The sequence below is a fragment of the Primulina huaijiensis genome, chromosome 15 (genome assembly GCF_012295235.1).
Source record: "Primulina huaijiensis isolate GDHJ02 chromosome 15, ASM1229523v2, whole genome shotgun sequence".
Classification (NCBI taxonomy): domain Eukaryota; kingdom Viridiplantae; phylum Streptophyta; class Magnoliopsida; order Lamiales; family Gesneriaceae; genus Primulina; species Primulina huaijiensis.
Window position 1 is genome coordinate 24903221 of NC_133320.1, and position 13527 is coordinate 24916747.

General features: G+C 33.2%; 1 protein-coding gene across 5 annotated transcripts; it reads left to right on the forward strand.

Annotated features, from left to right (window-relative positions):
- The first annotated feature begins 2648 nt into the window (after positions 1–2648).
- On the forward strand, positions 2649–8897 carry LOC140960249 (uncharacterized). 5 transcript variants are annotated; one of them, XM_073418444.1, is made up of 7 exons: positions 2649–2804; positions 3251–3502; positions 3651–3836; positions 3919–4000; positions 7122–7229; positions 8271–8429; positions 8569–8897. In XM_073418444.1, the coding sequence occupies exons 2-7, from the start codon at positions 3251–3253 to the stop codon at positions 8766–8768; spliced, it is 987 nt and encodes a 328-aa protein (XP_073274545.1). In that variant the 5' UTR covers positions 2649–2804; the 3' UTR covers positions 8769–8897. The 5 variants fall into 5 exon arrangements, with proteins under 5 accessions (XP_073274545.1, XP_073274547.1, XP_073274546.1 ...); XM_073418445.1 differs by having other exon boundaries at positions 2659–2796; XM_073418446.1 differs by having other exon boundaries at positions 2653–3490.
- The last annotated feature ends 4630 nt before the right edge of the window (positions 8898–13527 follow it).

Here is a 13527-nt window from a genome sequence, read left to right on the forward strand (position 1 = left end):
TCATATAATGAAAAATAAAAATTTCGAAGATCAAAATGTTCATTTACCATATTGGGCAGCTGCCAGTTTTAGTGAACCCATTCACAAAACAGACAGTTCCATTCTCCTTCCTTAATTAACAATCATGCTAGCTTCCATTTCTTCCATCATATGGAATCGGCTCATAAACTCCTTTATAAGCTTCCTGTTTGATCTCCATCAAACTATAGTCGCCAAATTCCAACTCCTTGAAATATGACTATTTCAACGAGAACACATGGTCCGATACTTGTGTGACCCTCAATGGTTCTGGGATACAGCTAGCCGTGGGTTCACATCTCCATGTGATTCAGAATAATATTTATTCTTATTCGGGTTTACCCTAGTTAACCTCATTCTTTTCATCAACTCCTTGATAAAAAAATGTCAGAAATCATTTCTGATTTCACCCATCGGATCATGGTAAGAGCGTCTAGTAGCATCACCATATGATCCTCTAGGTATCACTGATAGTGCTTTCAAGAACTTTTAGTCATGGTTAGCGTACAGTACGGTCCATTCAGCACATATATCACGATCGAATCTGCAATCATTGGTATATCAAGCACGCTTAATTTTGGAGTTTTTATGTGATGAGCTATCGAAAAGAAGATGCACATTCTTGATATGAGTAGTACCAATCAAATCTTTTAAGCCCTCTTCAACTGTACAGTCCATTACATTGAACAGTCTCGGAATCCATCTCCTTCCGGTGTAAGATCGGTTCATTCATGTTCCCTCCACCTAGTAGCCTGCCAGGAATCACTCATTGTCCGTGCAACCTCATGGCACCGGCGATCACCCCCCGCCCTCTTCGGTCCCGGGCCTCACAGACTTCTTGCACTATTAACTAATCAGATCACATAGGATATCTTCACCCGTAGGCGAATGGTGAATCCCCGATTACAATGCATTTGCTCATACGTATTTCGAAACTACACCAAACCTCGCCATCTGATGACCCTCAATGGAGTCGGTAAACAGATCAAAGTGCATGCTAGTACGTATAGCCCCTACATTGTCTCGGGTTAAAGGACTAATGTTATACAACCATAACTGCGAACTATTTCACTCGATAAGTGAGAACCACTTGGACAGTCTGAATGAGGGTTGTTCAGTGCATCATCACATGATCACCCATCTGTATGAGTGTACATCTCCATGCTCTTGCCAATGAAACATGACGTTTACATCATATATGCTAGTCTCGAGCTCGAGCGACCTTTATCCTTATTTTTTGCGGCTGAATCGACTAGGGATCTGTTTAGAATATACGGTACACTTTTTAATGAGTTTCATAGTCTTACGTTGATAGGCAGACCTCATGATACCTATTATATATTCAAGAACTTTATATATGCAGCTTGCATGGGTACACAGATAAAGCATAATGTCATATTTGAATAAAATCGTAAAATATTATTAAAATAAAGACTATTTTACATTAGAGTCAATAAAAACTATAGCCACATATTGACTTTCTGGACACCTACTCTAATACTAGCCACTTCAAAGCCGACTAAAAAACATTTATACCCACATCTCAAAACTCCTAATAGAAATTTGGATTGAAGACATCCAGACCCACCCAGGGATTTGTTCTGATCCATCTGAAAAACCGATGCTTTAAATTCTTCAATTGAAAATGGAGCTAAAAGCATAACGTTATCTACCGTTGTAACTCGGGTAGTGATCATTTCCACGACCTGTTCATGCTAATTTGTAACTTTAACTTATATTTACATCCTACCACAATTTCATATTATAATATCCAATGAAATTTGCAATGGAGACAGTCTCTGCTCCTATACTGTATAATAATTTTCTTTGGACTACACTTGGCTCGTGGATAAGATGATGCATAATGCATAATGTAAGAATGTTAAATCAACATACTTATAGACCTTGGACCAAACATTTAACAAAACAAATATAATTAATCAATCATTTTTTATCATCCATAGCGAGCTGTGCCTTGATGATTTATATCTAAAGTTCGTCATGCCAAAACCACTATGCATTTCTATGTGAGCATATTATGCAGCCGCACAGACGCGAGCTTTGGTCCGAGATGTGACAAAACCACTATTATTCTATAAGAGTATGACTTATGTAAGATCAGTCGACTCGACCTATATCTATAAGGAAATTAATATTTTTTAAATAAAAATAATATTTTTTCATCAAAGTAAAATATATTTCATATTTATTATGAATATCAATATTTTTTTTTTACTGAGTGTGTGATTGTTTCAATTTCAGCTTCATAAAATATTCAACTAAGCAAATAGCAGTGCTAGACAAAAACTTAGACAATGCTGCATTCGCATATTCCAAGAAATTGCCAAAACCAAGTCACGATGTTCAGTTGCAATAATAATAATACCATCATACGATGAAACAGGGGTGAGCAAAATGTTGGCCAAACCGAAATAATCGATTTGTGGTATCTGTGTCTGATATTTTAAAAAAAATCTCCGCTGATCGTTTTTTTTTTAAAAAAATGTCGGTCAAATCGGTTCAAACGTTCGATAAACAAATAATATGTACAATAATATTGGGCCTTGGCTTACTTGCCATTTGTATTTTTTTGTTTAGACTTTAAATAAAAGTCCATTATTATTAGAGTTCCTAAACACAACCTAAGACTTCATCTAATCATCTTCAGACTCGGTTTTCTCTAGACTTCGACTTCTGTCCATCGTTCTTTCTCCACTTTTGCCCTAACCGTAAATTTCGAACCAACGGACAACGGGAGTCGGGACGAAACCGATAATTGTGTATAAGTCTGTATTTATTTTGATTCTAGTTTTTTTATCTTTTTTTCCGGATGACTTCCGGCACAACGTAGGCCGGCGTGCCGCATGTTGTATGCAGCAAACCATCTTGGCGGAGATGGTCAGAAAGTGCACTGAGCCCGAAATCAGTGACTTTCAGATTCCCATCTTCGTCAAGGAGTAGATTCTCCGGCTTTACAAATTGCTATCATTATACATTGATTGATTTGTTTTGATGTTACTTGTTTTCACGTTAGTTGTATTATGTGACGATGTCAATTTTATGATGTTTGTGCCTTGGGCTGACCTCATCTTCTCATATTGTTGAATTATCTCTCTTTTGGGATTGCGAGAAGCTGTCTGTTTCATTTCACTTAACTTGAGAGTTGAAAGTGAGTTGGGAACGTCCTCATGTTGTGATGTTTATCTAATATCTGCTATGTTTAACTCTGCAGATGAAGGTTGTGGATTTTGAAACACCAGGTGATCCTGATGTTCTTCAAATAAGAGAGCTTCCAAATCTCGCTCTTCTTGACTATCATATAATCATACAAGTAGCAGCGGCTGGACTAAATGTTCATGACACTTGGATCCGACAGGGTACTCTTGTTTATCGGTTTCGTTCCAGTTCATGTCTTGGTTATGAGTGTTCGGGAAAAGTTGTTGCTGTTGGATCAGGCGTTACCGAATTTAAGGTGGGCGATGAGGTAATAATTTATTGATGATCGAGTAGTTTATGGGTTTTTTGGTTCTCATATTCAAGTACTTAGGTTTATCATAACACGTTTTTGTGGTTCTCATATTGAAGGAAATAGGTTTATCATAACAACACATTTTGTTTTCCGTTTATGAAAGGTTTGTGCTTTTCTTGGTAATGATGGGGGTGCATATGCAGAGTTTGTAAGGGTTTCACTATCTCATGTTCTGCGAATTCCTTCCAGAGTTTCCCTTGTTGAAGCAGCAGCGTTGCCCAAGGCATCACAATTAACTTATTTTGCTCTTTCAGTGTTGACGAATGTTACCCTTGGCGATACAGTCTTGGTATTGCCACTTTTTTAAAACAAATTTTGATAATTTATACCATATCAAAACTTTAAAATGTTGATTTTGAGAGCGATTGCAGATACATGAGACTGCAGCGGCAATTGACGTTATTGCTATTCAATATGTTAAGCATATTGGTTGTGAAGTATTTGCGGTGGCAGGTATTACTAGTTATTATTTTCAGTTTGATTTAATTTACCCTCTGCTAACATAATTGCCATTAAACAATTCATGGGCTTATGTGTTTGATTCCTTCAATGTATTTAAATGGAGAAATTTGGTTATTCGAGTCATCTATGATTAGGGAAAATAATATGTTCATACGGTGTATCATTTTAACTTACGTATGGATCCATCGAACTATTATGCTAATGCTAGTAATCTCACAAGATTGTTTTTTCTTCAAGGCCATTCTGGTTAAGTATGATAACCGAGTGGTGATGACAAGTCTCTTGTCTGAATATAACGGAAATCTGGAATGGATGGAATTTACTGTTTTACATTCAGAAAATTAGATTGCCTTCTGAGAAAGTTAATGAGATTAATGACTTCTTTCTCTATAAGTGTATAACTTCTCGCATTGACCACTTGACCTACTACATGCATTCGTGCAATGGTTGAATGAGAACTGAGGTGTAATTTGCGATGTATCATATTGATTTTCTTAGACACGGTTGATCTATCCAAATTTTTTGGCTTGATATGTAGTTAATGACCTTGGAAATCCTTGTACACCTCGAATTGGCAACCGTAGACATCTCTTTGTTAAATTCCTTTTAATGGAAAATGAATGACTCATTGTGCAAATGGTTTGCGCTAGTGTTGGTCACATAATGGATCTTCTCATACTGAACATGATGGCCGAAATGCTCGAAATGCTTTTCCATCTTTTTCTCATTTCAACGTCTTGTTTCACTGGAACTCAGAAAAGGGTCTATGGTTATTTTCTCATTTAAACAAGCTGAAGCATGTTCTCAGCGACAAGTTTGTTTGGAAGAAACATTTTACTTGTTTGTTGACCGACTGATTCCATGCGCGAGGATCTTATCCCATTTGTTATCCTGATCCCCGCCGCACAGCAAAACATGTTCCCAATGCTAAAAAATTTCCAATTGTTGTTGGAGCTACAGAAGTTGGAACTTTAACTTGTAACCTATCCACAGTATCAATACATTGACTGATATGTGAACTATCATTGTGATCCTACTTGCAGTTACTGATGCTAAATCAGTTTTATAGCTCTCTTGGTAATTCCACTGCAGGCCATTTTTAAAATGCATGCAAAATGAGTACGATTTTTTCCGTGAAGTGCAAAATTTAAGTTTCTATGGTGTCATTCTTTTCTAGTTTGCCAACTCTTGCCTCATTGTTTACAACACATTCAATATTACTGGATCTTGGACAAAAAGAACAAGCTGCCACTATTTCAAATATAAATAATTGATAAACATAGTTACACAGAGGTTTGGAATTATTTTTTTTTCATCCATGATAATATGGTGGACATGTAGTTCGCTGTTTATTTTTATGGATGAAATAGTTAATTTTGTACTGATTTTTAGCTACCAATTAAATCTTTGTGACATGTCATTAATATTCATATGCTGCGGGCATCCACGATTTTTTATCTTAGACTTTTACTTCATTTAGAACATTCCGGAAAATCACCTGAAACTTTCTCTGGATTGTATTATTATAGTTTGAGTTTGCAAGTATTCCGACTCTTTTTCGATAGCTCTACATCATATATATGCAATAAAAAATTATGCACCCTTGTGAGTCATTACAATTATAAAACAATCAATTGCCAACAGGTAGAGTAATTCCAGCAATATTTTGATTATATACATTGCCAACACGTTTAATATTTAAAATTAAAATGAGCACTAAAATAGTAGAGCTTCCCTGCAAAGTACAAAAACTAAACGCTTTGCTGCCAATTTAACACGAATATTGGGCATTCTATATTCTACTCATTTCATGGTAATATTAGCATTCTAATTTCTCATACAAATTACACAATTACTCGAAAGCACTCACAGTAAATATAAAAACAAACAAAATGAGAACTAAATACTTTAATATTTGTGTTCCATTCTCTTGTACAGTATTCATAGAATTACGTATATACAAATCACAGAGCATGTGCGAGACAGCGAGAGTGAAGATGAAACTAGAAAATTTCAGGTTTTGAAAATTTGAAGTTTTGTTATTGAATGTGTGCATCAATAATCACTTTATACTTTATTTTAAGATCTAGTTATAATCAATTAATAACTGACTGCTTACCTGTTTGGAAAATAATGGTCTCGATTTGTCAAGATTTGAAGGTGTCGATGGAGGCATGAATCCTAAATAACTATTTTACATATTTCTATTATGCTAATTAATGGAGTGAACAAATGGAGTCAACAACCTAGAAAAAAAGTAGGCTGCTTGGTTTTGGAAGCCCATAAATATAAGTAAAATATTTAGCATGAGGGATGAGGCCAGCCAGCCTAAGCCACCTTATGTTTCTCCCCTATATTATTGTGCGTAGTCTCAAGTCTAAACTTTCACCTCATTCATTGTGCTTTCTCTGATTATTTTCTCTCTTCTGCTAAAAGCTGTATTGCTGTAACTATCTAGATTCTTGAAATTGCAATGACCGTAATTAATCTTTGATATCTTCAAATTTAGTACTAGACTTCGTTTGTCCCATATCGTTCTTTTGGATCTGGTTAAAATTGCATAACATTGGCGCAAGTGTCCTCTTTTCTTACCATGCTGATAATGAAGAATGAAATTGTATTACCCATGTTATACTTTGGCAATACGATATAAGCCAGTTTGGTGGTTTTAAATGTTAAACTATTAGTAATAGGGTTGACCAGACGGGGTTTTGGATGATGTTATTACAATAATCTGTGTTTGAGATTAGTTTTCTATAAAAAAACAAAATAATCTGTGTTTGAGATATTTTAGAACTTTCAATGGTGTAGTTTCCGTTTGTATGTATTCAGATTTTATTGCCCAAGGGAATGTTTCATTTGTCAATTGGATGTGGTACCATAGGATTTGGGTGAGAAGACATTGAGATGTCATATGTAACGGGACATGAAATGTAAGAGAATGAATTTGGTAATCAGTGTCACCGAACACATTGTACTTGCACAATGAAATTTTAAAAAAATACATTTTTTTGAAAGTGTTTGTGACTGCCTCGGGACCACGTCCACACGCCACAATATTTTGTGAAAGAGTCATAGAAAAGAATATCTAACTAAATGGACCTTTTTTTAGGAACGGAAGAAAAGTTGAGGTATTGCAAAATGCTAGGAGCTGACGTCTGCATCAACTACAGAAAAGAAGACTTCTGCAAGTGTGCTAAGGCTGAAACGGGAGGAAAAGGTACGATCGTTGCCTTTTACTTTTCAGATCTGGTATAATTGGACAATAATTTCTTTGTTATAATTAGTTACAAAAAAATTGTCACTTTATTAATATTACAGATCCTTTTACTTATTAAGGAGAGTTGGACTTTTATTTTACCTGCATGTATACAGCAATTTAAATAGGAAATTTTTTGTTTTTGGGAAAAAAAGATTTGATATCGATATAGATTTTTGAAGTGATATACATTGAGTGTGCGGAATTTTTGTAATAACTTGTGGGAACCAATATTTTAAGATTTTTAGATTAGGACTGCCAGATGTAATGTGAAAGCTAGAAGTTCGTCATCTTGTTCTTGTAGCTTCACATGGATCTGATTATGTTATGTCTTACAAATTGTTTGGGGCCTGTGCATAAGCACTTGGCAGTAATTTTTTATTGCAAGGACAATAGACCTAGAAATCAATAGTGCTTCATTTTTATTCATGATCATCTTACCTTTCGTTGTCATGTTAAGTTAGATGTGAGCGAAGGTATTGTCGTAGTTATTATATTTAAACCTACAGTGAGATAGATGATTGGCAAAAATTCCCAGGTTGCTCATTGAAGTGTACAACATGCAGACTATGTTTTTATATAATATTGTGTTGATTGGAGCATATCCATGTGGTCACATTACAATTTGCATAACATGCTGATTGCTGATATGAAAACAGGTTTCCCCTTTAGACAAAAATGGAATATGAAGAAAAGTAGTTTATGAGATTGTAAATAAAAGGTTGAGTCCCAAAAAAAACATGTACCTTTTGATATGGTGTGATAAGTCAGTGTTACTGCATGTGCACTTTTGTTGAGATATTATATATGTGTACAATGTAATATATATGTCAATAAGTGGGAAAGGGAAATTTGGTACATCTGTAGGGATTGTACGTCACTAACTTTAGTGCTTTATTTATTAAGTATGTCCGTGTATCTATCATTTTCGTCACCAATGCCTTAGTTATCTTGTGAGACCATTAATTTTATTTTAAATCTAAATCAATCATCATTTGTCAGGGGTTAACATTATATTAGATGTAAGTGGAAGAGATAACTTTCAAAAGAACATGGATTGTCTGGCTAGAGGTGGGTCTCTTGTCATTTCAGGATTCAAGACTGGGAGTCTGTTGGAACTCGACCTTTCCTCTCTCATGAAGAAGGATATTAGTGTCATAGGTAGAATCAGTAGCCAACAACATTATTCCATATCGTATTTAGTTGATTTTTTATATATAAAAAAAAATCCTTCTTTTCTTGTTGATATAAATATTAGTTTTCATGTTCCGTTTGATTAATGATGTTTAATGTTACATAGGGGCGGATATACGGAATCTAAATGATATACGGATGAGTCAGCTTTGGTCTGATGTTGCAGAAAAAATTTGGCCTCTGATAGAAAATGGACGTATAAAACCAATAATAGGTAAAATTTTCACCTTCGCTGAAGCTGCGGAGGCACATAAAGCCTTCGAGGAGTGTAGTATTTTTGGCAAATTATTGTTAGTTCCAGAATAAACGACATTAAGTGATTCTTCGATAATCTGAAGACTAATAAACCGTTTTAGTGTTTTAATAGTTTCGCAAATGCATCAAATACATGAATTTGGTAGTGTTTTTGGTATTTCAATATCTCTATTACTGTTATGTTTTAGAAGCTAAAATGTGTTTTGATGGGTGTTATTTTGTGATCATGTCATTTTAGTTTCAATTTAGAAAAGACTAAAAATATACTTGAAGACATGCAATATGCAAGCTACAATAATATAGTAAATTTTTTTTTAAATTGATGTTATATTTCGTAAACTTTTTTTTCGGGCATCAACTAATTATCGTGAATTGTTTCTTTTTATCGTTCAATGGCAAAATACTTGGCGCAATTTCGGAGAATAGAAAATCAAAAGTTATATTTTAATTTGACAAGAGAATATTAAGATTGATTGATTTACAAAGACAAAATAATAAGTAAATTTGATATTCACTAGATAAATGCATAGAGATAATTTGTATATGATGATAACCTTATTTAAATATGTTTAAATTATTTTTGAAATAAGAATAACTTTTAATAGATGAATAATTAATTATTCGGTTACAAATGAAATCATCACAATTTCTTGTCTTTGATTTAAAGATCTCCTGAAATCTTTTTGTTCCCATTGATTTTTATCTTCTTAGCTCTTTTTTTGTACTCGGCAATTGGTTCGTCATCTCGAATCTCTATTTCATCTCCGTCTTCATACATCTTCATGTTTCTGTTGATGTTTAATTCATTTGATTTTTCTACATTTGGTGGTGCATTGCTTTGTTTAGTTGGCTTGATAATCTCCCGAGATCTACGTTCCTTGATATTGACATTTGTTGTTAGATAATTGTCATGTATCTCAATAGCTTCTGCCACAATCTTTAACACTCCATCACGTTTTTCCTAAGAATTATCCAACTTGAACAAGAATGTGTGGAGCTTGGAGCTTGGTTGATTTAGTAAATCTTTATATAGGTTATTTGGTAAATTCTGCATTGCAAATTTTTATTGTCAGATGAAAAATCTAAATATTCTATTTATGTAGATGCAAAATCATTTTTTTTTGTTTTATCTTATACCTGGTCATGAATTAGAATGAAATCTTCAATAGAACATCCAACAAAAGATGCTGCAACTTTTCCAAATAATGTTATTCTTGCCGTCTCATTCTCATCTTCAATTGCGATTGTTATTCTATACCTGTAACATAAAGAAGTAAAGTAGTGATCTTTTTTTTTAGTGTGATCTAAAACAATGGTTGGATATTGGTAATTTTTTATAACCTTGGAATGATCGTAATTGGATAATTGATGCAATTGGCACAACTTGTTTTGTTGTTTGTTTTTGTAGCAGCTTGGAAACAATGATCACATGCTTCGTACCATGGATTAACTTTGTTTTCGATTTCCTTTATCTTGCTCCGTATCAAATAGTAGTTGTTCTATGTAAAATTAAGAAGCATTTCGAATCTAGGTTTACTTTGAATGTTAGTTGTTAAAATTTTTAATATTTAGCATGGACAAATTTTTTTGTTTTTGTTTTGTATCTTTTTAGTCATTAAAACCATTAAGATTCATAAATAGTAAATGCAGTACTTCCGTCAACATAGCTCGTTTTTTTGTTACATCATCTAATGTCACTTGTTTGGCGTCTGTGAGTGCCTTCGTAACCCAAAGTTAAGTTAACTTATCTTGTTTTTTGTCTTCATCCAACCTACAAATTTATTATAAATAATAGTCGTTAAGCATTCATATATTATCATAAACAAAATGTCCACTGTCTTTTTCTAGTTTCTAACATTATTTTATATATTTAAAAAGAAAGTTGTCATGCTAGAATAATTTTTGTGAACAAATTAGTAAGTTCATACAGTTTTATGCAATGAAATATATAACTCACAAATACGAAAAGTTAGAAATTCAGAAATATGTACCATGTTTGTATCGCTCTGGCGATGTCACATAGGGGGTTAAGAATCATTGTAGTTGTCACTGTAGTTTGTAACTGTTGTGCATCTGTTTCATTGTTTCGATTTACACCACACATTAGGCATTTTTGCTTAAAAGAAACATTTAGGGAAAGAAGAAAGAATGTTTGTTTTATAAAAAATGCAACAATAGGACGTTCAGACTCAATGCGCTTCATCAATTGCCCTTCGTGTATTGCCAAGTCATCCCACATAGTGACAGAAATAGTTTCCATTCTAAACAAAATAATTTATATGTTAACAAATTTTAAGATATGCATGTTTATATTTGGCATTTTTTTTATTTAAATTTACCTCATGTTGAGAAGCATAACTTGTCTCCTTTGACCTTCTGTTTTATCTGGTCTGGTGAAATTGCTTAATGGCATGACTTTATTTAGTATACCAATCACATCTGTACACATTTCATTGTTGTTATGCAGATAAATATGACATCTATTTTTAACTGGAAAAAGTATTTATTTGTAATAAGGGAACTTACGAAGAACTTCTTTTGCATTCACGATATTGGCGAGTTCGTCGAATTCCTTGAATTCAAATGTTAGGTGTGGCATCTTTAGCATCCGAGGTAGCTCTGTAACTATGGTACTCTTCTGTAAATTCAGCTCAAATTTGGGGTTGACATTTGAATATCTGGAGTCTATGCATTTGATAAGAGGATTGTATATTGTATACCACTTATTGGTTTCCAATAACTTGCGGAATTATTCATTGACATTTGAGAAAATCAATCCATGAATCATTGTACCCTGTTTTTTGCATAAGAGAAGTAAGAAAGATTAATTTGATGGTAAAATACATGAGTATGAATATTAAACTTGAGGCAAAAATAAACTTATATATGTCTGTTTTTTTTCTTCAAAGTTAAAGCAATGAGCCTATGTTGAGAAATAATAATTTTTTATTGCTCTGATGGTGGAATTATGTTTTTACATCGTTTTGCGGTATATATATTTTAGTTATAGTAAAACTTAGAAATATAAAGGCTAATAATTCTCAAAAACAAAAAAATATATAAAGGCTAATTATTTTCGTATAAAATATATAATATTGCAAAAATAAAATGAAATTATTTATTATCTAATTAAATTTTATTATTTTGTTGGTTTAGTTTTGACAAATATATGGCGAACCGAACAATATAAACTTCATTTTTAACAGTTATATGTGAATAAAAAAAATGATTTGTATCTCATTTTGATTCAATTTGTTTTCAACTTTTTTAGTTTGGATTTGTGGTTTTTTTGAGTCACATTAAAGGTTTACACCCCTACATCAAAGTCAATGACTTGCTGATACATTTTGAACTATGTCATATTTGATTTTTATAACGAAAACCAAAAATAACTATGTTGCACCTAAAATATTTTTCACATAATTATTTTTTTTTAAACTCAAAATTTAATTTTTTTTATCACTTTTTGTGCTTCATATATAAATTAATTTATATGTAAGATAATTAAACGAAGAATCAATTATAAATTTTTTAACAGTGGTTGAACGTTTATGAGATAAGAAATGTTAATATAATATAAATTTAAATGATCCTACTATTTGTCAAGTAAAAATATTATAAATTAGTCTGAACATCTAATTTGTTGAGGAAAAAATAATTTGGTCGATCTGATTTAGTTGATATTTACTTGTAGAAACGTTAATTATCAAATTATTATTTTAATGTTTTTTTTTTGGAAAAGTGGTTGATGTACATATCAACAACAAACTGTTGCAACAATCCCATCATACAACAAAACAGACATATCAGTATCTCGAATCTGCAACTTATAACAGTAATACTCCCTAAACGACAGCATCCTATCATTTTTTCCATGGACAGCTGCAATGCAAAGTGGGAAAAAAATCAATATCCCATTAAAAAAAAACAGAGAAACAAACTATATTAAGATATTATAACCTGAAAATAAAGACAAAAATATATCTCAAGAAAAGTAAGAGCAAAGAAATCTCACGGCGTGTTTCACCAGCGACAACCTCCGAAAAAGAAGAAACATTTGAATTGGGCATAACATCCATGACAACATCTCCCGAGACTAGATCATTACTAATTTTAGGGATATGCTGATGCCAACCACTATCACCATACGAGAAAAACAACGGATACTGCAATGGATCATAACATCCAAAATAATGCCTTATTTGATGCATTAGACCATCATTTCCGTGCACGACTATATCTCGATCGTAAGGAATATTTACACTATCATTAACTTCCAACCAAATAGCTGCAACTTGATCTGCAGATGGAGAATTGTAACACCTCTGATCAACAGGCACATTCTTACAAATATGCAACCTTAGGCCTCTAATCGTATGATATTGATTTATCCTTTTTAGAAGCTGAGCATACGGGTTAACCTTTAATAAATCCATTAACAACATGATGATGTCCTCATCGACATCTGAATCATCAACAACAGACATTCTATTATGCAACTCATTATCGCTATCCCAGAAATAGAGTTGGAAATATCTGGGTCCGTTCTTTTAGGGGACAAGATGAGGCAATGAATGAAACACTTGGCCCGATACACGAAATGTGTACACGCCGTGATTCGACAAAGCAAAATTCTTATCAAGTCGAACGCCGAAAGAAGTGAACGCATAGACTGTTATAAAGCCGGATTTTTCGACGGAACAAAAGAGCAAAAGGAGACGATACGTCTTTAAACAAGTTGATAAGAATTGTCGGGGTAACCGGTAAAGCCAGCCTAATCTTGCCAGAAGCACAACAGAACGATGGAGGT

Coding starts and splice junctions, on each gene's coding strand:
- LOC140960249 (XM_073418444.1), top strand. CDS start 3,251: ATGAAGGTTGTGGATTTTGAAACACCAGGTGATCCTGATGTTCTTCAA. Junction 3,503..3,650: donor AATTTAAGGTGGGCGATGAG/GTAATAATTTAT, acceptor CGTTTATGAAAG/GTTTGTGCTTTTCTTGGTAA. Junction 7,230..8,270: donor GGCTGAAACGGGAGGAAAAG/GTACGATCGTTG, acceptor ATCATTTGTCAG/GGGTTAACATTATATTAGAT.